Source organism: Diaporthe batatas (assembly GCF_019321695.1).
Source record: "Diaporthe batatas strain CRI 302-4 chromosome Unknown Contig00018, whole genome shotgun sequence".
Taxonomy (NCBI): Eukaryota; Fungi; Ascomycota; class Sordariomycetes; order Diaporthales; family Diaporthaceae; genus Diaporthe; species Diaporthe batatas.
In genome coordinates, this window is record NW_025408565.1 from 355,263 (window position 1) to 381,102 (window position 25,840).

At 51.6% G+C, this 25,840-nt stretch overlaps 7 protein-coding genes across 7 annotated transcripts; 3 read left to right on the top strand and 4 right to left on the bottom strand.

Moving 5' to 3' along the window:
- The first annotated feature begins 1,770 nt into the window (after window positions 1–1,770).
- On the top strand, window positions 1,771–4,415 carry KVR01_012153 (uncharacterized protein). The gene is made up of 2 exons (XM_044790779.1): window positions 1,771–2,328; window positions 2,385–4,415. Exons 1-2 carry the CDS (start codon window positions 1,827–1,829, stop codon window positions 4,046–4,048), a joined length of 2,166 nt encoding a protein of 721 aa, XP_044638731.1. The 5' UTR covers window positions 1,771–1,826; the 3' UTR covers window positions 4,049–4,415.
- Window positions 4,416–4,484: 69 nt separating this feature from the next.
- On the bottom strand, window positions 4,485–6,926 carry KVR01_012190 (uncharacterized protein). Its single transcript, XM_044794739.1, has 9 exons — window positions 6,488–6,926; window positions 6,300–6,403; window positions 6,042–6,206; window positions 5,868–5,977; window positions 5,751–5,811; window positions 5,551–5,682; window positions 5,140–5,496; window positions 4,961–5,083; window positions 4,485–4,894 (listed from the first exon to the last, which is right to left on the bottom strand). The coding sequence occupies exons 1-9, from the start codon at window positions 6,618–6,620 to the stop codon at window positions 4,628–4,630; spliced, it is 1,452 nt and encodes a 483-aa protein (XP_044638768.1). The 5' UTR covers window positions 6,621–6,926; the 3' UTR covers window positions 4,485–4,627.
- A 2,599-nt stretch (window positions 6,927–9,525) lies between these two features.
- On the bottom strand, window positions 9,526–10,408 carry KVR01_012136 (uncharacterized protein; the record flags this gene model as incomplete). Its single annotated transcript, XM_044784701.1, has 3 exons — window positions 9,526–9,652; window positions 9,815–9,941; window positions 10,024–10,408. The coding sequence occupies 3 exons, from the start codon at window positions 10,406–10,408 to the stop codon at window positions 9,526–9,528; spliced, it is 639 nt and encodes a 212-aa protein (XP_044638714.1).
- A 644-nt stretch (window positions 10,409–11,052) lies between these two features.
- On the bottom strand, window positions 11,053–17,676 carry KVR01_012184 (uncharacterized protein; the record flags this gene model as incomplete). The annotated part of the gene is made up of 9 exons (XM_044790143.1): window positions 11,053–11,943; window positions 12,028–13,094; window positions 13,156–13,255; window positions 13,326–15,169; window positions 15,255–16,219; window positions 16,288–16,363; window positions 16,421–16,544; window positions 16,605–16,911; window positions 16,994–17,676. The coding sequence occupies 9 exons, from the start codon at window positions 17,674–17,676 to the stop codon at window positions 11,053–11,055; spliced, it is 6,057 nt and encodes a 2,018-aa protein (XP_044638762.1).
- Window positions 17,677–18,264: 588 nt separating this feature from the next.
- On the top strand, window positions 18,265–20,782 carry KVR01_012216 (uncharacterized protein; the record flags this gene model as incomplete). Its single annotated transcript, XM_044784869.1, has 3 exons — window positions 18,265–18,530; window positions 18,613–18,742; window positions 18,807–20,782. The coding sequence occupies 3 exons, from the start codon at window positions 18,265–18,267 to the stop codon at window positions 20,748–20,750; spliced, it is 2,340 nt and encodes a 779-aa protein (XP_044638794.1). The 3' UTR covers window positions 20,751–20,782.
- A 718-nt stretch (window positions 20,783–21,500) lies between these two features.
- KVR01_012188 (uncharacterized protein) lies at window positions 21,501–23,131 on the top strand (the record flags this gene model as incomplete). Its single annotated transcript, XM_044789814.1, has 2 exons — window positions 21,501–21,832; window positions 21,919–23,131. The coding sequence occupies 2 exons, from the start codon at window positions 21,501–21,503 to the stop codon at window positions 23,129–23,131; spliced, it is 1,545 nt and encodes a 514-aa protein (XP_044638766.1).
- A 236-nt stretch (window positions 23,132–23,367) lies between these two features.
- On the bottom strand, window positions 23,368–25,162 carry KVR01_012274 (uncharacterized protein; the record flags this gene model as incomplete). Its single annotated transcript, XM_044786645.1, has 3 exons — window positions 23,368–23,631; window positions 23,709–24,951; window positions 25,026–25,162. The coding sequence occupies 3 exons, from the start codon at window positions 25,160–25,162 to the stop codon at window positions 23,368–23,370; spliced, it is 1,644 nt and encodes a 547-aa protein (XP_044638852.1).
- Between the last annotated feature and the right edge of the window lie 678 nt (window positions 25,163–25,840).

A 25,840-nucleotide genomic window follows, 5' to 3' on the forward strand; every position in this document is an offset into this window, starting at 1 on the left:
AGGGTACCAACAAGGAAAATGAGAGGAAAGGAATTGAACAAGACGATAACTAACTTTATACGTTTCTCATCAGAGCTTGCACAGTGTGAGAAATGGTCAGATCGACTTGCTCTGCTGCAAGCCACCTGGTCAAGGGAAATTGAAGGCAGAAACTCTCTAATCTCATCCCGCATGAATATTGTATCTGTGCTTCACATGAAATCGCAAGTTACCTCCCGAGCCTTTCTTTCCGTGGAGCCAATGAATCTAACGAGGAAATACTAGTGACTCAACCAAGTACGGCACGAGACTCCTTAGTTTGAAATTCATCACTCAGAACAAATGCGTGGCGCTCGGCAGGATGTCCTCTTTGCAGCTACTACAACACCGTAGTTTGAGCAAAACGTGGAGTCAGGACCTGGAGCAAAGTATGCAGAGATCCCAAGGATTACTACCGCAACGGTATTTCAATCTCGTGATGCATTCTGGACCTACTATGGAATCAGGCGTCGGGAAGAAATACACCATCCAAGGTCTGTTCACACATCCTTTTGTCTTAACGCGAAGCTGAGTTCAGACAGTGAAACAAAAAACCAAGTTATCCACGACGGACAAGCCTAGATTCATTACCATGCATGATGTTCTATGTACCGAAGAGAACCTGGCTGCGTCAGCCGCAGGCACGCCAATCGCATTTTCGGAAGTGGTTTTTGAATTTGCGAGCTCCTCGCGTAAGAGTCTATTCGAAATCCACTGCGACAAACTATAAGTATTTTACTGACTTGTATAAAGTTGTGACGAGTCTAGTATCGGACCTCAAACTTGCCCAAAAGCTCTTACAGGTTCAATATCTGACTGGCCCGCGATGGGGAGAGCACGTCATGGTACAACGGTTAGTGTTCAAGTTGTCTCCGCATGGTTAAGTGGCTAATACCTGGCTTAAATCATAAGAGATTTGCTAGATTCCTGTTTAATCGGGCATCTTGTATTGAGCAAGCCAAAGTTCAAATTGATCGTAGATTCAGAGTCTGGGAAATTCCGGGTTGTCCTGCTTAGAGCGGACCACACTGCGGCGGTGTGCTTTGACCGTCAGTCCCAGCTCCTCCACCTATCCGACGAATTTTGTTGTTGATTTCATAAATGCAGTGCCCTCGGAAGCCCTGCAGAACAATGTGGAACGGAATAAAAGTCTGTCCAACACCAGTCGGCCGGCGTGGTTTATGGACATTGATGAATCACGGATTCACATTGTACGTCAGGAGTGTGGCATAGACCCTCTATCTGTATTCGAAAAGCGTTACAAAGCTTCTCTAAGGCTTGAGTTTGACGACGAGGAACATTAATTTGGGGGCCACACCGGATGACTACCTAGGTAAGCAGGAAGCCAGTTTGGAATTAAGATCTAAAAGCATTTCCTCGCATTGGGCCAGCCAAGCTGTCGACTATTAGACTTCAAAAGCCTAGAGGTCCCGATAACGGAGACAAGCGGCTACTTCGTTCGGTGTCTGGTCAACAGTTCGGGTCATCTTGATGGCTTGGTAGTCCGTTGAACGGTATCGTGAACGCCGAACACCACTAACATGGACGAAGTTCGGGATTGACAACCACCAAATTGGTCACTATGTAAGACGAGGGTTAGGGGTGTTGTTCATGTTCAACGTATCAGCAGCCAGCCAATGACATAATAGCGCATGCGTGTTATCCGGACCCCTGCCAGCTTTTGTGGAGCTGTTGTGCTACCCGGATATCTCGTCCCTTTGTTGCTGACCTTAAACTTTCGACTCATTGGCTTTTTTTTTGTTGACAACGAGACACCGCCCATTCGTTTCTCGACGCCAGGCCTCAAGATGCGAAGTGCATCGCTGCGGCAGCTCAGGCTGCTGCAAGGCCCTTCTGGTGTTCCCTTCTCGAGGCAATTGAGCACATGGGTGTCTCCTCGGCCGTCCTCGTTGAGTGCCGTGGGCGCTGTGAGGACTTGCATGTGGCCATGCAGGCCGGGCCGAGCAGGCGATGTCGGACTGACAAGGGCCACCACACAGCCTCAATTGGGCTCAGGACGGCGCCAGCAATTGAGCACGACTTCGATTCGGATGGGAAAAGCAGCTGGTCGGGATGAAGAGACTGGCACTTACAGCGAGGCGGACCACGAACATGCTGTCATCTCGACGTTCGACTTGTTCTCCATCGGCATTGGCCCGTCCTCGTCGCATACCGTCGGCCCAATGCGGGCTGGCAACATTTTCGTGACGGACCTTCTCGAGGCAGGCCTCTTGCACAAAGTCCACAAGATTCGGATATCCATCTATGGCAGCCTGGCTCTCACCGGCGAGGGCCACATGACTCCATCGGGTATGTCTGCAGCCTCAATCACATGAGCCAGACACAGCTTACTGACAGCAAGGCAGCCTTGATCCTGGGCCTCGAGAGTGCCGATGTGGAAACAGTCGACACGGCCTATGTGCCTGCTCGGTTCGCCGAGATCAAGGCCACCAAGAAGCTGTTCCTAGGCCAAGGTCTCCCCTCGGGAAAGGGTAAAGAGATCGACTTCGACTATGATAGGGAATTTGTTTGGGAGTGGGGAAAGAAGCTGCCCATGCACAGCAACGGCATGCGTTTCATGGTTTTTGACGAGCAGGGTGACATGCTGGCTACCAACGATCTCTTCAGCGTCGGTGGTGGCTTCGTCGTCAACGGTGCTCTGTCGACTTCGGCATCTCAGAGGGCGGCGTCGATCGCCATGGATCAGGAGCCCGAGCCTCCGTTGACCGGACATCCCAAGGACTTGGGAGAAAACTTGTTCTACAAAGAGATCAGGCGATCCGATGCGGCTGGGGATCGAAGGAGTGGTATCGAGGTGAAGCCAAAAGATGGCGATGCGATGCTCCTTGAGGCGGGCCACGGCGAGAGCGGAGCAGTCGTGGTCTCTGCTGTTGGAGATGCACAACCCGTTGCTGAGCCGGAGGACGACACGAGGAGCACCGCACAACCACGATATCCGTTCCGAGATGCGACCAGTCTACTGGCCCTCTGCCACAAGCACAACCTCACCATTGCGCAGCTCGTATACGAAAACGAAAAGAGTCAGGGCTATACCGACGAGGAGATATACACCAAGGTCATGCGCATCTGGGAAGTCATGGACAACAGCATCCTCGAAGGCGTGCAGCAGTCCCAGGACACCACGCTCCCAGGATCCCTGAAGCTGCATCGGCGCGCACCGTCCCTGTACAAACGACTCACCCGGGGTCTGTACCCGGCGAGCGCACACAAGACCGTCACTGCCACCGAGACCCCCGAACCGAGCCAACTGACGGGCCCCGGGTCCACGAGCCTCTCGCCGGCCGCAACAACAACCCCATCGAAGGTTGCCAAGATCACCAAGCGCGGCCCACCCCGCGTCCACGGCTCCTTCAGCCACCCAGTCATGCCGTCGCCGCTGCGGCGGACAGAGTTCCCAGCGATGGACTACCTCGCCGTCTACGCGATAGCCGTGAACGAGACCAACGCCGCGGGCGGCCGCATCGTGACGGCCCCGACCAACGGCGCCGCGGGGATCATCCCGGCCGTGCTCAAGTACACGGTCGAGTTCATCAGCGACGACCCGGAGCGCGACATCATGACCTTCCTGCTGACCTCGGCGGCCATCGGCATGCTCTACAAGCGGGGCGCGACCATCTCCGCCGCCGAGGGCGGGTGCATGGCCGAGGTGGGCGTCGCCTGCTCCATGGCCGCGGGCGCCTTCGCCGCGTGCATGGGCGCCAGCCCCGAGACGATCGAGCAGGCCGCCGAGATCGGCATCGAGCACAACCTCGGGCTGACGTGCGACCCCATCGGCGGGCTGGTGCAGGCGCCCTGCATCGAGCGCAACGCCCTCGGCGCCATCAAGGCCATCTCCAGCGCCAACCTCGCCCTCAGCAGCAACGGGACCGCCAAGGTGCGGCTCGACGATGCCATCCGCGCCATGAGGGTGACTGCCCAGGGCATGCGGAACGAGTTCAAGGAGACTAGTCTTAGTGGTCTTGCTACGAGTGTGCCGTTCAACATCCCGGTCAGCGTCCCTGACTGTTGAGCTGCTGTGACGGGGCAGGATAGACATGTTATGTGTTGCCACACGTTCAGGTTCGAGTAACTAGATGCGAGGGCATGGGGATCAGGGTGTGTACGGGTATCTTTTACTCTGGCGTTCTCATACAGGATGACTTTAAAAGCATTTTGCCATCTATAGATAGGTCGAAAAGGCAGTCCTTACGGTTGGTTCTACGAACTCTCTCTCCAGCGTGTGTTCATCGTCAAAGAAAAGAGTCCAACACTACAGTAGTTTGAGGGTTGAGGTATCATTGTTATGTTGTTCTAGTCATCTTATGACAAGCAGATGGCGAATGCAGTATTTGGGACTACAGCCAGCAGCATAAAGGCTTGACGGAGTACAAAAGAGCGGCAACCCGTGGACATGCTAAGTGGTCAGCTTCATGGCATTGGGAAAAAAAGACAAAGCTCTACAGCATGGGTGAAGAGTACTGATATTGGACAAGGTTGGCGGTACAAGAAAATTAATCTAGCGTATCGACTGGATTGATAGAGCACACGTGCGAAGTGTATGATTGCTTAAAATAGGATCGCAACGTTGTCTTTTCCATGGCTAAGGAGGTCACTTTAGAGAGAAACCTCCAGCTAACTCCATCACGTCATGTGGATCAATGGTAGCCTTGACAGACCTGAGTCGCGCCAAGTTCGTCGTGCCATAGAGCTCCTCAGCCGTCGTATCTCCTATCGCGTAATTTGTATACGGGGTGAAGCTCTCTTTGAAAATCCCCGCCTGAACTGCGGCCTGTTTGATATTGGCAACGGATTGCTTGACGGCATTAATCCAGAACTCATCTTCAGTGCTCGAGCCCCAGGCGCAGTAAATGCTGATCTGGGGTTGCAAACAATCGTGGTCAGTCGTCTGTGTTCATTACAATCTTTAAATGGGCGTTCCTACCGGGAGTGGCGAATCCGCATGAGGAAACGCGCTGTCTGTGGCGTACCGGCCGTAGTCCAGGAACGGGTCGACGCCCCCGCTTACAAGAGATCCGCCATGCAGCAACTGCTGAGCCGTGAGGCTCTGCTTTGGGGTCAGATATACGGATACTGATATATTGAGGGAGAGGATGGTCCCACCTGAACTTCCTTTTTAACAACCTCGAGTAGTTCGACCGTAAAGGCGGACACAGAGACGGTATGCGAGGTACCACGACTGCTCTGCAGTAGCTGCGTCGCCTGCGCTCCCACGAAGGTCGAGAAAGGCTGCTTGATCGTCCCGCTGTTGACGGGTAGGATGCCGTCAAACATGGCGAAGCTGGCACCCGGGTCCGGGCCGTCGTAGAAGAAGAGCACGTATGGTATCAGACCTACCGCAGGTAATCCTTCCAGGGTCAGGATGACCTGGGCCTTTGGGTCTGTGACAGTGCGAGTGAATATCTCGGTGGCTTTTATGAGCGCATCTGCTTTGTCGGCGGTATAGATTCGTTGGCCGCCCTGTTCGCGTCAGTCTCCGCTCCAGTCTGGACAAGCTGGACGATCAGTGCCTACGTAGATCAGGGGCGGCTGTGGGTGTGTCTCGTAGACTATGGAGGTGACAATGCCGAATCTATTCAGTCCACCCTTGAGGGCGAAGAACAGATCCGTGTTGGTGCTCGCGGAAGCTGTAGTAATTGTCCCATTCTGCATAGAGTTAGATAGAGCACCGGTATCAGTTGCGCCGGGGACGCCTTGAGTACATATGGCCATACCGGTAGCACGAGATTGTAGGTCTTGACCGTATCACAGGTCAACCCAAATTGATTTGTTTTCCTGGTGATCGGTTATTAGCATTTGTCTGTTCAAATCTCCCGTTGAACTCGGCATACCAGGAATACCCTCCGCCCAAAGTCAATCCGCCGACGCCGGGTCCGGACAGTCTGCCACCAACGACGTTGACACCTTCTTTGGACAGCGCTTGGTATGCTTCAGCCCAAATCTGGAATTGCAAATGGCGAATATCAGCGTTGTCGAGCAAATGACCCAGGGGTGGATGTACAAACCAGACCCATCCCCAATTCGACACTTGACTTGTCTTCGGATAGTTTGACCTGCTTCATGCGTGCGAAGGAGATGTGCACACCCGGTGTGCTCGAATGACCGGGGTTGGAGGTATGTCCGCCACTCTTGAGCGCGAAAGGTGTCTGTGACTGCGCTATGATATCAATCTGTTGTGCAAGCCGTGAGTAACAAGACAGTATGATACAGGCAAGGGTATCTAGATGAATCTCGAATCGGCTTCTGTTTTGGCTGATACGTACCGCAATGGAGACATCCTCGGGTGTCCCGGGCTCAAAGACACAAGCTGGCTTTTGGCTGGACGATGCAAACCAGTGGTCAATATCGATGGCGAACCTTGCATCAACTTCATAGTAACGAGTCAGAAGATCATTCGAAGTGGTCATAGAGAGCAGTGTATGCCCTGGGATAATGTATCAAGACTACTCACGCGGGCTAATGATGATATCGCTCGAGCTGGAAATATTGCCTTTGATGTCGAGGCAGGTCTGATCCAACCCGAAACCGTTGGCCAAACCAACCAGGGCTGCTATAGCCAAAGACTGCTGAGTAATGAGTGTCATTTCGCGACCACGGGATGCATAGCAAAATTTCTAGCTCGATGTCACGAAAAAGTTGCCCGTCACTGTGTCTGATTAGAACTCTGATTGTATCTGGGGAACTTTGAGTTTTTATGTTCAATTTATGGCCGCAAATATTTGTGTGAGTGCTCCGGTAATAGTTGTGCATTGCTACTGAGAGCCGGGGTAGGTACTTAGGTACCTAGGTAGCCTAATGGCACCATTTCCTTTTAAGCACACTTATGTGGAATGACGGCAAGGTAGGCTGGACCCTCTTTACCGTTTCAAGAGCTGATGCAGCAATTTGCCGGGCATTCTCATACATTCGACCCAGCTGAGTAAATGGACTATTGGACGCTACTCATATGACCCTTGCGGCGCCAGAAGAACTACACTTTGCCAAGACTACCCTACTAGGACTACCAGCAATCATATAAGTAAATAGAGGCCCCTAATTAACTAACCTAGTTTCTAATATTTATATATAAGTAGTATTAGGAATATATATAAGTTAATATATAATAATTATTAGAAATATTAAATTTAAATTTAATTTAATTTAATTTAAATTATTTATTATTTATATTAATATTTATTTTATTAATTTATTTTAAAAAATAATTTAAAAAGAAAGGTTTTATTTAACTATTAATTATATAAATATATTATTTATTAATAATCGTATTATTTAATTATTATAATATTTAATAATATATTAAATAAATAAAAGATTATATATAAAGTAAATATATTTAATATAAATTATATATAGTTTTTTTTATTAAATAAAAAATAATAATATTTATTTTTATATAATAAATTAAAATTATATTTATTTCAATTAAATTATATATATAAAAGTATTTTTATAATTTAAAAATACTTTATAAAGTAGTAATATAACTATTATAATACTTTTTTTAACTTAATATAACTATTAGTACTTATAGTATAGGATGTAGATTTTTAAAATGTTAGTACTTTGGAGCTGACCTATTACAACGGTAATATAAACCGTCCTTGTTGGCTGGACTAACCTGTATAAGCCTTGGCAAAGTGCAGTTCTTCTGGCGCCGCAAGGGATGCAGACCGACACTTTCCAGGGGGGCCACAAGCTGCCGCTTACCGTAAGGTGGAACCGTAGCTGAGAAACAAACTTCCAAAGCCTGATCCTGAGCCCCAGTTTTGATCAGCTCAGGCATCGTGAATCAATATAGTCGCGATCTCTCGTTTTCGGGAACGGGTGAATCCGAGCGGGACTACTACAATGAGCAACCTCTTCACGAGGGCTAGGCCCACTAGAAACTGCAAAATTGCGGAGTTGCCTCAGCTGAGGTCCATCATACCTCTTTTTAGTGGATGCCGAATCTTGGTATGCTCGGCACAATTACGTAGTCTCTTGTAGACGGGTTGAAGACTATATGGTCCCCAGCTCCTAAGCGGACAGAGCCTAGGAAGTATTGGGTAAAGTTGTAAGCAGAGAGATTGGACCACGTTCTTCTCCAACGGTAACTCTGACTCGGTGTGGTATGGAGTCAGGCCCGATCAAGACTGCGGAATTGTGAATGACTCAGCTTGCTCATCATGTGTTGTGTTTACTGCATGAGCCTTCAAGGGGTCGGGAGACCACATGAGACATCTCCTAAAAGGGTTTATTGTAGGTACTTGTGTTCAACGAGAACAAAAATCCCCCGCCACCAAGGAGCTGGGCCCCATCACATATCATAACTTGTTAGATCCTCATGCTTCGTCTGATGTTTCCCGGCAGTCTTTCTGGCAGCCGGTGGCCCAACAACCGGCCGGTTGCACGCGGAACTATCCGCAGGTCGCACCAAGATCTCCCGACTCTGGCAGGGCGGTTGAGTACAGCACTAATGCAAGGCCCATTCGTGTTGACGAACCACGTGCAGTCTGACCTGGCAATAGTGGTTGCTGCGCTTCTCTCGGTACCAGGTAATTGCCCTGAAATCCCCAGTGCTGCGCAGGTGTACACGGAGGGCTGTGAAGCTGGCAATGAAGACTAGAACTCACCATGAGCCTTGGTAATAAGCACCCAAGGCCAAATGCGGCGCTTTTGGGATTACCCAGAAAAGTAGAAAGAAACGTTTATTAACCCTTTCGATCTGGTTGGGTGTGGGCCAAGGCGGCTATTTGCCGTCACTTCAGCCCGTCTGCAGGCGCAAGGATGCGGTGCGGTGGTGTCCTGCACGCCCGGTCAGGCAAGCCACATCCAGAAGGATGCTATACGCGAAGCTCTTGACTGGTGCTCACGCGAGATCTATTTAGTCGTTTCCCAAAGGGGTCTGCTCGGTCTTGACGGCTGCAAGCATGATGTCCGAGTACTCGCATGTGTAAATGCCCGTTGCACGGCAATTCAGGTTTTTGTTTTCGTTTTCGCCCGAAAAACAGGACCAGATGTCGCGGCAATTTGATACCACGTCCCATTTCTACACTGCGTGAGCATTGATCGTAAGAGTTTGACGCGAATTAATCATGACGTGGCCAGGTGCCCTCTGCGGCCAACTCGCCTTACTACATGAGGTGGTGCAACCCTCAGGGGCGGGCGGTCTAGACCTTATAGCCATGACATTACCCGGGCAGATGGCAGTGTTGAAAAATACATTCGGTATCTATCTCCTAAGTGGCCATTAATGAATCTCTAGGCATCAAGGCTGACAGAAAGCTGCCGAGATAACGGTTGTGGGATCGTTGGACGGAGCCTCAGGACTGGACAAATCGAGTCGTCAATCAACTGCCATCCGATCGGTTGCCCCCTTGGATTCTCCGATCAATTTCTTCGGCCAGGGTGCTTTCCGATGGCAGTGGCAGTCTTTCAATAAGACTACATTCGTTCTGTATTCCTTCCGTACGGGTCGTGTTTCGGGCCCTGTTGAATGTCGAAGCCATTTCACGATGTCACGTCCTTTCCCATTAGATCCATCAATCTGATCGGACCCGGGGAGCCACCAGGAGGTGGCGAATTGCCACAAACCCAGCGAAACGTCCCGTCGTCGTTGGTCGCATCTCGACCCACCCTGATCCCATGGTCAGTCTTTCGTCAAGCAGTGGATGTGGGATGTGATTAGGCCATATGTTCAGAGCAGGTGAGAAGCAGTCACAATGGTGTCCGTGGTTCGCACAAAAAAATGCACCAAAATAGTGGTGGATTTCGAAAGCAAGAAGAACAAAATACACACCAGATCGCCCATTTGATGAAGAACACCCATCCACCCAAGTCGCGGCAACGGTCATTGAGTAAGTCGTTGACGATGTCGTATTCGGCAACACTGAAGGGAACATCGAACTCGCCAAAATTGCAGATGTCTTTAGGATCAGTGAAACCGCCTGGTAGAATGCTCGTGCAAACACGGGCCTGGGCTGCGTGTCGAGGAGAGGTGTAACTCACAGATCTGGGTGCCTCGCCAAACATCACCAGCCTTGTGGACGATTTTCCACAGTTCCCCAGTCCCCGCTCGCAAGAGAGCTGCGCTTGACTTGCCCGCGTAGAGGCTGGTCACGAGATTGTCCACGTCGCTGTGCAAGATCTTCGTGTCTGTGGTCTTGTTGCACAAGATTAGGCCAGGTGGGAGGTCCCAAATGTCGCTGAGTGACGAGCCTGCCGGAGGATCAGCGATGATATGGGAAGCCTGCAGAGAAAAGGTTGCAGCTGCCCATTCCGTTTCATCGGGATCGACAGCTTGAAGGGCGCCAAGTCCAGTCTCTTTGGCGACTTGGGACGCCCCCGAAAAGAGGGCCATCGCCAGGACGAGGAAGAGCACGAGGAAAGGCATGGCGTGTTGGACGATGTCTTGATGGGGTGTCTGACGGATTCCAGGTGCTTCAGCTGCAATGAGCCAATTCGACTTGATGGTGAAGTGTGCAATGTTGTTTGTCGCAAATGCGGTGTTCAATTGGGCTATGAACAAGGAGCTGTGGAGGGCCGACTCGCAGCTGATGGACCCAGCTTAGCGCTAAATCACAAGCTCAAACAAAGGTAGGGGGCACGTTGCTGGTTTCTTGCAGAAAGTCGTTTGTACAGGGAAGGAAGAGCTTCCCGAACGAGCTACAAACGCCTGTCAGGACGTCCCTCCACTCCAAGCTGCACAAACCGACGCAGCCCTGTCTTCCAAATTAATCGACGGCAAGCAAGTCCCCCTCGACCTTGGAAATATTTCTAAAATTATAAAATCTGATTTTGAAATAGACAAACGGTCCCTGGACAGCCGAGTGGATGCAGTTTTAAGCTAACCCATCCATCATAAGAGTTTTCCTTTCGTGTTTTGGCAACACCGGAGAATGGACAGACCCTTTCTTGATGGTGTCATTTGGTGGATCAACCTTGAATGGAAGATGTAAGGTTCCAGAGCGCCGCATTACCGTCGACGATGTCGATGTGCAAGTGATTGTATGTTGACACAAGGGCGTCGAGCTACGATCATGGAGAGCTGCTGATCAACTTTTCCAAGACATTCCCAGAAAGATGCAACAACGACGAGCATTGGGTCACTTCGATCGACGTCATGGACACTCTGAACTGTCGCTGAATCCAGTCGACCAGCTCGATAGAGACAATGGAATCAAGGCCCAGAGACGGCAACCTAGCCCCTACAGAGAAGCCATCGACAGGCTGCATAAGGATCTCCGCCAGTGCCTCGCACAGGGCGTGCGCCAGGCTGTCGACGGTCGCAGGATCTCTCCACTTGGGGTTGTTTGGGTCGGAGGCGGCCAAGTCGGCGAGTTCTGAGACGCTGAAGCCGTTGTCTAGAGTCTCAGACTCCAAGTTTCCCCTGCCCGGCCAGCCCCTCGACTTGGTACTTTCGCCGGCCCCAAAGAGAGTATGAGCCAAGGCGAACCGTACATCCCGCTTCCAGTTGATCCTGTTGCCCGGGTCCTCGAGCGGGATCTCCGGCACGGCGCCCAGGAAGAACGAATGCAGCGGTCCGCGGTCGTGCGAGTGCCTCACCGCCACCGCCGCGGCGTCTAGGACATCGCGCTCCGTGAGGAACAGGTATCCGGCGCTGCGGAAGGCGGCGGAGTGGCGATCATTGTCAGTCAGGTAGCCCATGTCCCCCACGACTCCAACGTCGATCAGCGATGCGGGGAGCCCCAGCCCGTGGCGGTACTCGACCAGCGCGTCCAGGTACGTGTTGGATGCTGAGTAGTTGGCCTGTCCGAAGTATCCCGTGATACCGCCCCCTGAGCCGAATACAAGGAAGAAGTCCAGCTGCAGGGCCTCGGTTGCCTTGTGTATGTTCCAGGTTCCATGAACACGCGGCTTAATCGTCTTCTGCCATTCGTCAAAGGTCATTGTCTTGAGTCCATTGTCCTGCAGGAAATTTCAAGACCAGTCAGCATGGATTCCCTAATTTCAGTGTGTCCAAAGTAAACAATAAGAGAAGAGGGGACTTACAGAAAGTACGAGAGAGAGTTGTATGACTCCAGCAACAGGCTTCTTACCAGGCGCGAGTGCAAGAGCTCTCTCAACGTCGGCCATGATGCTCACGTCTCCCGACACGGCTTGCACCCGGCAGTTGGGGTAGCTCTCAAGCTCGCTCAGGAAAGGCTCATGTTCTGGAGAGGCTGCGGAGCGGGAGAGGAAAATAAAACTTTGAGCACCGTTTTCAGCCATCCAGGTAGCGACGGATCGGCCAATACCCCCTGTGCCTCCAACGAGCACATACGTCGCATCGCTCCGGAATAGGCTGGACGGCAAGGACAGCTTGTTGCGTTCCCCCGGGCTCTCACGCAAGCCCACGGGAGTATGATCCTCTTCGGACCGGGATGCAGATTCGCGACCCAGACGGAAGTCATCACGAGCCTGCGGATCGTGAAGATCGAACCACTGCACCCGTGGGATCTGGACAACTCCATCTGTGATGACGTAGTCGAAATCGGCATCGAGGATGCCACCACTTCTTCTTGATGGAAGACTTTGAGAAATCTTCCAGAGCGATTCGCCAAAAGAGTCTGATTTCCTCGATGGCTCGTCAACCTCCACGATGGTGACGTCCACGCCGCTCTCCATGCGGGCCGTCCTCACGACACCGTGACCCATGGCGGTCCGAGGATCCTTGCAGTGGGTTAGCGCTGTGGGCGTCACCCAGACGAGGGAGCCACGCAGGCCAGCCAGACGGGCCATGAAGGGTCGAAAGGTCTCCTCGTCCAGGTCATGGAACGTTGGGGAATGTAGATCGAGGAGACTGATGATGATAGTGTCTCCTGGGTCGGTAGTGTCCGGCATTCCAAAGACGGTTTTGGCCTTACAACCGTGTTTCTCAAAGACATGGCTCACTCGGCCAGCCGCAAGTATTCCGTGATCGTCGTTAGTGGTGAGCAGAGTTACTGTTTGGTTCAACGGGGCAGGTTCGGGGAGCTGAGCAAAGGTGAGGCCCGCATTCGTGCTTGAGTGCACGATGAAGCCAAGCTCTTCTAACCTCTGGCATGCGAGCTGTCTCATCCTATCAAGATCCTCGGAATCTAAATAAAAATCAGATTAGCAACTAGTGAAATCGGTATCTGGCACTCAAATCTGACGTACCGGTGGGATGGTAATGAACAATGATGCGACCCCACGGGCGGAGCATTGTGCCCAGTTCTTCGAGCTCTTCTTGCACCAACTCGTCATCGACAATCAACGACTGTGATCATAATACTTTTAGCTCGAGTCTTTGTAGAACAAGTGCCCGTGGTGGAAACTCAGACACTTACCGATAAGCTAGCGATAACCAGATCTGCTCCTTTGCCTACCAGAGACATATCCTCGGCGCCGACCACCACGCCACCGTCCAGACCTTCCGCGGCGAGATGAGCCTCAGTTGCGCCGATGGCCTCGGAATCGGTGCAGGCATACGTGTAGCTCTTGAAGTAACGCCGGCGGTGGTCAGGGCGGAGAGCACCGAGCACTGCCGAGCTGACGTCCAAGGTCCCGTCACCGACCTCGAGGATCTCGGCGTCAGGATATTTCCATCCGAAAAGATAAGCGGCACGCCGTATCTCTTCAATGTATCGATAGTGAGTGAACATAGTCTGGTCAGTATCTGAATCAAGGTCCAAGGTGGTGGCGCAGCTGATGGAATCTACCATGGTCAGATCCGTGTCGCAGGCAAAATATGACCCCAACAGCTTGTGCTCTCTGCCTGGCCGTTTTGGTACAGGCAGCTCAGAGATCGATAAGCCTTCCAGCACAGCGATGGGGCTCCCCTCCTCAGACAGCATTACAGCCTGGTAGCTTTTGTTCTTGATAACGTGGTCGCACTCCGACGCTGAATCTGTCGCCTCAGCGAAGACGCGCATCTGAAGCTCCTGGTCGGCAAAGACCGCGAGACGTTCAATTCTCGTCGGTAGATGGATCTTATCGAAGTCTCTCAACAGACCATTCGTAAGGGCGACAAGATTGACCTGTAATAACTGGTCCAGCAATGCTGGGTGCGCGGCATACGCGACGGTGTCTTCGTATGAGTCAAATACGGACGCGGCGGCCTCTTTGGCAGTCACACTGGCCGTCATGTTCTCTAGACCCCTGAAAATGCCATTCCAGTCGATACCTATCTTGCTGGCACCTCGATACCATGGATCCGAGTCAATGTGCCTAGCAAGGCCATTGCGGGCCTTGTTGTGGCCCGACGCAACCAATTTCTCCTGAGCGGTGCTGGTGTCGACCCCAGACCGAATATTGCCAGTACAGTGGGACACCCAATGGTTGCCGTCGCTCGACATAATCTTGAAGTTGTACCATGTGGCTCCGTATCCATCCTCGGTGGTGTCGTCTGGGATCAGGCGCGTGTAGAGCTCGACCCTCTTGTCTTTTGAGAGGACCAAACCCGCCGGGAACGACACATGACGAACTGTGTAGGGAAGCACACCGCCGGAAACCTGTCGCATGGCCTCGCCTACCATTGCTACATAAGCCGTAGCAGGGTACACTATCGAACCGTTCACGACATGATCAAACAGCCAACTGGCTTCTTTGAGGTCCAACATGTTCCTCCAGGCAGGCTCGATATCATTTCCCTCCAGGACCCGGGATCCCAGCAATGAGTGCCTGGGGTACTGCCTCTGCTTGAACCTGGCTGCGTTCCGAGGCTCGTACCAGTGGACGGCGTTATGGTGCCACGGATAGGTCGGCAGGTCAGGAATCACACGACCTTTGGGGATTATACCGCCGAGATCAACTTCCATATTGAGAGAGAAGAGACGGCCGGCGAGAATGAGCAACGAGTGATTGCTGCCTTGCTGTCTCTCAAGTGTCGTGACATATTCGCACGACGATCCCGGAAAGTCCCGCAGGATCTCTTTGACCGGGGTCCTGAGCGCAGGATGGGGCCCAATCTCAATGAAGGCGGTGTTGGAGTCTGAGGCGAGAATGTTTCGCACGGCAGTGTTGAACTTGACTGGGAGCAGAAAATTGTCGACCCAATATTCTAGGCCAAATTCGTCGGTGGTTATCTTTTGTCCCGTGACACTGGAAAAGTGCGGACATGAAGGAGATTTTGTATCCCTCACGTAAGGCCTCATCAGCTCTCGATAGATCCCGGTCAAGGGCTGGAGCCAGGCTGCGTTCAGTGCCGATAGAGTCAGCGTGAGATACTCGGGGAGAACAAGTGGCACGAGCCGGGCTGGCTGGCAGGGACTACTCACGAGAATGGAATGAGGTCTCCAGGTTTAGGATTTTGTACTTGACGTCCGGGTGTCGTCTGCCTATCTGATCGACGCAATGCTGGATGCAGATGGGATCTCCCGAGAGCGTGGTGCTGAGCTGGCTATTTTCGCACCCGATCACGACACCAGGGACAAGGAAAGGCTCCACAGCCTTTGGACCGAGAGAAACCGCAGCCATGGTACCCTTTGGGACGTTGTCTCCCTTGATGACGACGCCTCGGAAGTAGGCGATGGCCATTGCCGCCTCTGCTGTGATGCTTCCCGTGGCGTATGCAGCCGCAGCCTCGCCACCGCTGTGGGCTGTCACGGCATCTGGTCGCACGCCGAGGCTGAAGAGCAGGCCGGTGAGGGCGATCTGCACGGCTGTAGCGCATGGGTGGGAGTACCCGCGCTGTCCGACCTTGCTGGAAGCCTGATCCTCTTTCATCAGCTCCTCTTGTAGCGTCCAAGACGGAGGCTCTGGCAGTGACTGTAGAAACTTGTCCAGCTTCTGTATCGAGGCTCGGAACGCCTCGTTGGAGGTTATGAGGGACCTTCCCATGCCGGCCCAGTGCGCCCCCTGTCCAGTGTAGACAAACACAAGTTGGCGCTTGACCTTTGATGTTGACTTTGGGATCATGCCCATCTCAAACCCACCGTGGGCGTCCGTGACCACGTAGGACCGGTACGCCAGGTGCTCTCGGTGGAATGCCAAGGTGTATGCCAGATTGTCCGCTTGGGCCGGATGCTTTTCCAGATAGGCCTTGTGTAGCTGTACCTGTTTGTCAAGGGACTCTGTATGACTGGCCGAGAACAACAACAACCGGTTTGAGGGGTAGTCCGGGATGAAAACTCCAGAGTCCGTCTCGCTTTCAGGCGTCCTGCAGGATCGACGGCTCTCATATGAGTTGTACGAGTCAATAATTACGTGCGCGTTCGAGCCAGACACGCCAAAGCTGTTCACGCTGTAGTGGATCATTGTCAGCGCCAAGAACGTGGCCAAAGGTCTTTCCAAAAGTAACCGAGCACGTACCTCACTCTCTCATGTCGATCCAGTGGCCAGGATTCAGGTTCAGTGGGAACACGTAGGTGGGCTGACCCCCATGGTACTAAGAAACCTCATGTGAGCACGGCCCAAGGTGAATGGAAAATGGGCGAATTCTTACTTCGTGGACTCGGATCCTCCAAGTATATGTTCGGAGGTATCAGCTTGTGTTCGAGCGCCAACACTGCCTTTATGACACTTGTAAGGCCGGCCGCGCCTTCAGAATGACCAACATTGGGTTTCACCTGATGGTTGTCAGAGACAGATATCAATACAAGAGGAATGGGTGGGCATCGGATACGTACAGCTCCCATCAGCACGCCTCCCTGGGGCCCCCAAATTCGTGCAACGGCACTTGCTTCCAAGGGGTCTCCTGTTGGGGTACCAGTACCATGGCACTCAAAAAATGCTGTCTTGGAGACATCGCTGATCCCGGCGTTCTTATAGACTTGCCGAATCAACTTTTCTTGTATGATATCGCTTGGAGTCATGATCCCCTGAGACCTGCCGTCATTATTCGTTCCGCTTCCGCGAATGATTGCACGGATTGGATTCCCGTCTCGAAGAGCATGGCTAAGTTTCTTGATATACACTGCGTTCACGGCCTCCCCTCTAGATTGTTGTTGTTAGTGGTAGGAGCTCTAGCGAACAGCAGGAATTACGAAAAATTGAATCGGGCCAAGCGCAAGCTTACCTTCCATACCCATCCGCTAACGAGTCAAATGTTTTGCATTTCCCACTTGGAGAAAGGACGCCCGTCTCAGTAAATACAATGCTGGTCATAACTGAACTCATGATGTTGCAACCGAGCGCCATGGCAGAAGTGCAGGAGTTGTTCTTGACAGCCTCGGCGGCGAGATGCAGCGCCACCATAGAGGAAGAACAGCCTGTCTTGATAAGGAGAGACGGTCCGGTCCACCCATACTCGTAAGATATCCGATTAGGCTGGAAGAAGTCGAGATATCCCGAGCCACGATAGATCCCCGAAGCGTGTGGGTCCATGGACTGATCGTCTTGCCAGTCCGAAGAGAACGTGCCAACGTAACAGCCAACATCCTCTCCGCGTGTCCTCGACTCACCGGCGCTGTCGAGACATTCTTTAGTGATTTCGAGCAGTTGTCTCTGCATTGGGTCCATGCGATCCGACTCTAGCTTGCCACAGGTGAAGAACGAAGTGTCGAATGTGTTGAGCTGGACTTGGCTGTCGAACATGTAACAGTCGCGGTTCTGAATGGTGCCCCATTGGGGTTCGGCGCTCCACGAACCATCTATGTTCCACCTTGATTTAGGTATGGGGATTAGTCCGCTCTTTTTGTTGATCATTAGGTCCCAGAAGTCGTCCGTGTTCATGACACCACCAGGCAATCGGACAGCCATGCCCACTATCGCAACGGGGTCATCTTCCACCGTCTCTGGCAAGCCCTTGGTGTTGACTATGAGTAATTTCGTCAGCTGGAGTTAGATTTAATGGTGTCGCCTCTGGACCACGTACTTTCTATTCCCATTGTGTCCATGTTCCCAGAAGTCAAAGTCATCTTCAGGCTTAGAATGTCTATCAACGAAGTAGATAGGAGTTAACACAGATTTAGTTAAAGCGAGACGTTTGTCTGCACCGTAATCTTCCATTGTCGACCATTAGAGCCACATAGTTAAACAGTTGGTATTTGCGAGTAGGTTCACGTACAAACGTCTGTGCTTCCGCTTAGCTTTATGCGGACCGGACAAGAGCCGTTCGGCCGGAAAAGAGACAAGCCTTTTGGGCTGCTTCGAAAACTCTATCCGCGGCAAGCTGAACCAAGCCCCGTCGCAAACATATCTGTCAGGTTACCGATGATTTCAATCCACTGGCTACATGTCAATTAAACACAAAATTCTGTTCTCTTTCGCTTTTCTAATCACAAAACTTTCGACATATTGGCGTTCTTACTCTGTGAGGTCCTCATACATACTGCCGACTTGAACGAGATGAAAGCCATACACATCAAGTGTCGGTCTCAGGCTGTCATCTTGGAAAGGCCCGAGCCCACGGTACCAGATGGTCACATATTGGTGAAACCAGTTGCGGTCGCTATTCAGCCGTCCGACTGGAAACATGTCGACTTCATCTTTGTGGGAGATCCGACAGGGGTCCGCCTGGGCTTCGAGTACGCCGGAAAGGTCGTCGATATTGGTGCAAACACGACCTGTGACTTCAAAATAGGTGACCGAGTTTTTGGACTCTGCCATGCGACGTAGGTCCGAGTTCGAATTGCTGTGTCCATTGAGGTACGATGTTGAAGGGTGTGGAAGCTGATTTGAAACGGCTGTTCCTAGAAACACGGTGAGAAAAGACGACGGTACCTTTGCAGAATACGCGGTTGTGCGGCCAGAATTTCAAATGAAGATACCGACTCATTTGAGCTATGAAGAAGCGTCAGCAATTTCTTCGGGCCTCATTCCTGTGGTACGCCAGTGATATTGGGCTCCCAACTTTGCTTCCGAGCTAACGGATACCAACCCCTTATTAGTGCCAAGGACTCTACCAAGACTTACGACTGCCCTTACCAACGTGTCCGACGCGCCGAAAGATCCATTTACTAATTTACGGCGGGAGCACAACTTCCGGCATGATGGGCATTCAATTTGCTAAGATGTCCGACTGCACTGTCATAGCCACATGTTCACCCAAGAACTTTGCTTTGCTCGCCTCTTTGGGTGCCGATTACTGCGTGGATTATAATTCAGCGACCTGCGTCGACGATATCAAACATGGGCTAGGCGGTGCACCTCTCAAACACGTTTGGGACTGCATAGCGACCACCAAATCAGCACGTATCTGTGCAGAGGCTATGTCTCCTCGAGGCGGACACTATAGCAGTCTCCTTCTCCTGTCAAGTTCCATCCTGAGGCGGGTGAATCCAAGAATCAGGTGCACAACGACAATAGGTTATACTATTTTTGGCGAGGAGTTTCATAAGGAGACTGTCATCAAGAGGCGGGAGGAAGACTTTGTATTCTGGTTGGGGTTCTGGAGAATGAGCGAGACCTTGCTTCGACAAAAAATGTTCAAACCGCCGCCCATCTTTGTAAACGTGGGAGGCAAGGGCTTTGAGGGCGTCTTATATGGCATTCAGCATCTGAAACAGGGCAAAGTAAGCGCTGGGAAATTGGTTTACAATTCACTGGGCACCTCTTCAACGGGACCCCCTGAACCAGCGAAGTCATCGAAACAAGGGCTTCGATATGCCGAGGATGACGACGACAGCCAAAGAGACGGTGGAGGCCATGGCGGCGGGCGGAAGAATGGCACACGATCACTCTTCAGTGACGTAAAAGTGGCCGAAGCCTTCAATAACACCAAGAAGCTCACCGACGACATTGTTGCGCAGAATCAATTCTCCGGCTACTTTGCAAATGCACACCCGGACCAGGAAAAGCTCTGCGTGGCCCTGATCGCACAGGGGCTCCGGAAGCTCAATTGCGACTTACAAGCCGCGGGCGATGGTCAGGCCATTGAGCGCATAACAGCGGTCTCGGGCGCCCAATACCAATTGGACTTTTGTTATCGACTGCTCATTGAAAATGGGCTGGTCCGCACGGAGGGGGGTCGCCTGGTGCGAACGGGGTTGCGTCTGCCGAACCAAGAGCCGCATGTCATTCTGAGAGAGCTGATTGATCGATATCCGGCTGTCTCAAGCGTCAGCCGTCTGATCCACCACACCGGGGAAAATCTCGCTGATATTTGGACTGGTCGAACCGACGGCGTCCGGGTAGTGTTCGGAACCTCGGCGGGCAAGCGGCTCCTTGAGGAGGTGTACGGAACCGACAAGACGAGCCTAGCATTCCACGGACTTCTCAAAGACTTTTTTTCACGCCTTCTGAGCCATGTGTCACCTGAATCAGCCCCGTTCCTTCGCATATTCGAGGTTGGGGCCGGAACCGGCGGCACGACGCGATGGCTGGCGCCCTTGCTAAGAGAATTTGAAACTCGACGTTCGGCCAACGTCGAGTATACCTTTACGGACCTGGGCCCAGGCTTAGTCTCCCAGGCGACTCGATGTTTTCAGAGATTCCCCTTCATGCGGTTTCAGGTGTATGACATGGAGACCGCGGCCCCGGAAGAATTGGTTGCAACACAGGACATTGTGGTGGCCGTGAATGCCGTGCACGCAACGTCGAACATAATACGGTCCCTCGGCAATTTGAAAACACTCTTACGACCTGGGGGAATCGCCCTTGTTCTTGAGGTCCAGGAGCATGTGTGCTGGGCAGATTTTATCTTCGGGCTTTTTGAAGGCTGGTGGAAGTTTAACGATGGGCGGACGCATGCAACAGCAAGCCCAGAAGTGTGGCGAGACGCTTTTGAGAAAGCAGGATTCAACAGTATTGACTGGACCGATGGAACAACAAGAGACTCCAGGTTCCAAAGACTGTACATTGGAAAGACCGAGATGGCGGCGAAAGGCACTTGAAGTCGTGCTATGCCCGACTTGCAACGATGGCGCATCTTTTACACGCAGGTCTGTTCTCGCCTGACCGGCAGATCTGTAGTACCTAGGTAGTTTAGTCTTCTGAACTGCGGATGTCTTTGACAGTCGGACTCTTAGAGGGTATTTATACATCTTGATGTTCGTCTAGAATAATTCATACATGAATTGCCTGATAATTATGAAATAGCTAACTACCCAAGACGATCAGGTATTATCGATCTATGACTCTCGGTTATTACTCGATTTGCACGAGCAGGCATGAGTAACATGGGAGTAGGATAAGGGCCCTTGGAGAAGACTTGCAATGGTCTGACGGTGCTCTAGGAAGGGAGGTGTGGCGGGGGCCCAGGGTGCGGACTCAATGGCTGTAGCTACCTACTTAAGTAGGTTCGTGGCTCGCCGAACCGCATCCGCCAAACTCCCGGACAATGACTACACTTTACCTTAGATGAGACACCTAAGTCCAGGGGTCTGGGGGGGCTTCTTGCCCGGTCGGTCCGCCACTCTGGTGCGCCAAGCCTCCCAAGGTTCCGGCCCTTCATTTTCGATCGGGAGACCAAGATATAATCATCTACGCCAGACCGGCGGAAAATTGAGATTGCTTGTGCCTTGATAGCGTGACAATCATTGAACGTTGTCAAATGGTTTCATGAACTCCATTGCATCTCTGGATGCTTTTCAGAATTCAAACGCCTGCTGGAATACCAACACCATTACTCTTAGTCTCCCAAAATGGTCTTACTCGAGAATACCAATTATCCCCTCAGGGGTCTGCCCTACATTCTATATGCACCTGCGCCCCCGGAGGGCCATATGCAACCTGCAATTCAAATATGCACATACCTGGTGGACCAAGGCTTTGATGTGACGCTCATGGGCAGCCCCAGATGGAAACAAGCCGTGGAGAGTTCCGGAATGAACTTTGCGTCTCTTGTTGGCGTCGTCGAGGACACGACCTCAAACAAAGTGCACAATATGCCGACCGATATCATGACGATGCCTTTGGCGCCTCTCCTCGGAGCAGACTTCGCCCTGCGTTTTGCTAGATTAATGGTGAAGTCATGGTAAATCTCTCATCACATCAGACCACGCTCTAATTCATCGAATGCCGGATGTGTTATGTCGTCATTCTGACACGGAATGTCAATAGGGACGTACTCAGATTCGCATTAATCGGCATGGCCAATCGACTCGGGTTGAAAACACTCCGGAGTCGCGGGATTGTTATTCTCTCGGATACTGCCTTTCCGGGGGTTCTTCCGCTGAAGCTGGGAGCATATATGCCACCTGGGTTCCAAGAAATCCAGATTAAGACACTGGGAATCGGTGTAGTGCCCCGCTTCTGGGCGACACCGTACCACCCCCCATGGGGACTTGGTCTACCATATGATGCTAGTGACATGGGCGTAGCTCGCACTTTACGAGCTCATGATGAGCAAAAGGCTCTGCATCGACAGAAAGGGGGGGAGGACAAGGTGCGTATGATGCTTGATATTTACGACTGCAACATCAGTATCGAATCGCTGTTTCACGGATATCAAACATTTTGCTCCGGTGATGGCGACGCAGTTATTTCGCATACTTTCCTCGACGCAATAACTGTCTGCAATGACACAACGCTGCAAATGAGCACAGAAAGTCTTGATTTCCCGATGCCACCGGGTGCCAAAAAGGAATATGTTCCTTCGCACCTGAAACACGCGGGCTTCTTACCCCGAAAGAGCATACCGTCTGACCTCAGGTACCCATCGTGGTTCCATGAACTGACAATGCCGGAACGACAAAGTCTGTCCTGCTCACCCAAGGTTGTTCTTGTGGCACAAGGGACCCAGACAAACAATTACGATGAAGTTGTGATCCCTACTATTCAGGCTCTCACTGGCGAGACGGCTATATTGGTGGTCGCTATCTTGTGTCATCGTGGAGCGCATCTCGATCTCTCCTCGTTCAAAGACGGAGTCCTCCCCCCGAATGTTCGTGTGCTCGACTATTTCCCATATGATGCTATACTTCCCTATGTTGAAGTCTTCGTCTCAAGCAGCGGGTTTGGTGGTCTCAGTCATGCTATAGCCAATGGCGTGCCCATGGTTCAATGCGGCTGGATCGTCGATAAACCCGACATCGGGAGGCGAGTCGAATGCTCTGGCCTGGGCTTGTACATTGGGAGAGATGATTACCCGGCCAAACCGGAAGCCATCAGGTGTGCCGTCAAAACAATACTCAACAGTCAGGGGATATATAAGCGACGAGCTGAGAATCTGTGCAGGGAGTCAAAGATGCTATATCGGCCCCTGGAATGCATCAGGGAAGAAATAATGGCACTTCACGGAGATTCAATGATGGTTGGTGGTGGTTTAAAATGATCCGCATTTGTTTTTTCTTCTCCTTTCATCTTTAGACGGGTTGTACTTCAGGGCTCTGTGCTAGGTTGATTCAATATGTGCCTGAAATGGGCAGACAAATGCTTATTTGGCAATGTGTGAATGTTGCCATTACAACAATGATGAGCTATTTCCTTCGGTTGATTGTGAAATATTGATTCTGATGGAATAAGATAGATGAGAAAGTTCTCCATCTTCAGATGGAGTTCTCCGTTATTTCATGTTGAACTATTTCTAAGATACACGCGGCCTGGGGCTCCACCAGTGGGTTTACCGATCATCACCAGCTGCATATACATCCTATGGCCCTCAATGTGGTCTCTTTTTACCTTCTTTTCTCGGATGCCCCTGCCGTAGTCATTCAGCTCGCTCACCTCATCGACTAAACTGTTTGGTGTTGGGTATTGTGGATCGGGCATTTCGCCCGGATATTCAGGAACGAAGTCAAATTGGCGCGCTGTCAGGGCGATCACCACTCGCATCTGAGTTATTCACGACAATTCATTAGTGAAATATTGCTTTGGTGAAGGATTCATTCAAAGCAGAGGGGAGGTATTACCTGCATCATGGCCAGCTCAAGACCGATGCAGGCCCTAGGGCCTCGGCCAAAAGCACGGAAAGCGAGCTTCCCGGCAGGGGATGTTAGCAGCTCAGACTCTGGGAAAGGTGTCTCGGCTCGCAGCCACCTTTCGGGAATGAACTGCAGAGGTTCGGGGTAGAAACGCGTGTTCCGATGTATCATGTGTGCGCATGGCCAGACTGCACAATGCGGCCACATTGGGAACCTTTCGCCCGTTCTTGGGTCCGTCAGCGTTTCAGTCTGCTGTCCTCCAGCTCGCAGACCACTGGCTGGCGGGAACAGGCGCAGCGTTTCTTTGATGACAGCTGACGTGTATGGCAGGTTCCCGATGATGAAGTGGTCCGCCTTGATTGCCGCAGCCGTACCCTCGGGCGAGTCAGGGAAGACGGCATCAAGCTCTTGTTTGAGCTTAGCTTGCACGCGTGGGTACCGATGCAACAGGTAAAAAATCCAACAGAGAGTGGCCCCCGTCGCATCGTAACCTGCAAAGATAATGGCCTTCACTGAGTCCACGACGTCGACTCGCAGTGAATCCGGCATCTCTGCGGGATCTGTTATGAGGATATTTCTCTCCTTCTCAAATGTATTGAGGGTCAATTGGATGATGGATCTTGTGCCGTCCTTTCCATAGAATTTCCGTGAGGTAGGTGGTTGGTTAAAACAACTGTCTTTCTCAGCACGCCGTCGGGCAAGATAGGCATCGATTTCATGATTGATGGATGCGTCCAGCCTCCCCTTATTGATCGCCAATTTCAGCCGACGAAGCGGTCTGAAATCTTCCCACAGGAAAAAAGCATTCGGCATCATCTCAATTCTTTCGAGAAACAGCCTCGTCATCGGATGCATTGTCGTCTGACAGGCGATGTCGGTGCCAAAGATGACTCCACATATCATCTCGACAGTGGCCCTAAGCGTAGTGTCGTTTAGTCTGAATATGTCGTTGCTTTTGGCTTTCTCGCTCAAGATGTCACAAAAAGTGAGACACGAGTCAACCACCGAATCTGTGAGCGGTATCAGGTGTTGTGGCTGGAAAGCAGGACTGAACAGATTTCTAAGTGCTCGCCATTCAGCACCGTGCGCAGTGATGATGTTCTGATTTCCGAGGATTCGCTTCATAATATTTTTCACTGTGCCGTCTTTAGTCTGTGTTAATGTCGTGACTGCAGGCTGGGCGGCTACTTCAGGATCAGCAATACAAAGGAGCAACGGGCCCAGAGGTCGCCTGTTTTTGAGACGTTGCTGTTAACGAAAAGACAACGAGGTGAATCAATTCGGATTGTTTCTTCACACACTTACCAATCCACGTAGAAGACGGACGGTAGGCAATACTTGATTCGAATGTATTCTGCATATATCTGGCCATGACACCCTGTCGGGAAAAGTCTCCTCAACTCCAGTGCTATGTAGAGGTGACCAAAGAGCTTATTCGGCATAGGTGGTTGGGGCTGGATCAAAAGTTGTCAGCGCTCAAGTGGAACTTGAAATTGGCCAAATTGAGCAAAGACTCTCAACTAGATAGAGATGGGGCAGAGTAATTTACGAGGCCATCAATTTCCCTCCTTTTTCTAATCAGATTCACCAGAAACCACGCACTCAGGCATACAAAAATGCATGACGAAAACAGTACTCCGTACAACATTTTCAACTTTTTGATAAAGTAGTTTGAATATAGAGCGGATTTCCTGGTTGTGGACTCTTTTCAGGGCTGATCCACTGTGACCTCATGGATTGCTTGCAAACCAAGGGACTCTCTAGTTGGCACTGACAATTCAAGACACACAAGCTGGGGTTTGTGGTGTCTGGCTGGACCGGCCAAGGAACCGGACAACGGACCGAGGAAAGGTTTGGTCACTGGCTAAATCTTGGCAACCGTGATAATTCGTCAAAGGTCGGTTCGATGCAACAGCCGATGCATTAGGTTCCGAAGCGAACCTTGAGAAGCAAACCCCCATGGCAAGGTTGAGCTGAACCCCTGATCTGATTGAACACAACCCCCGGGTTCATCGCCTTCGTAGTAGTAGCCAGCCTATAGCGTTGTTTACTTAGAAGCTTATATTTAGAGAAGGTGACGTCCTATGCCTAACAGTGTCTTATATATATATATACTATTA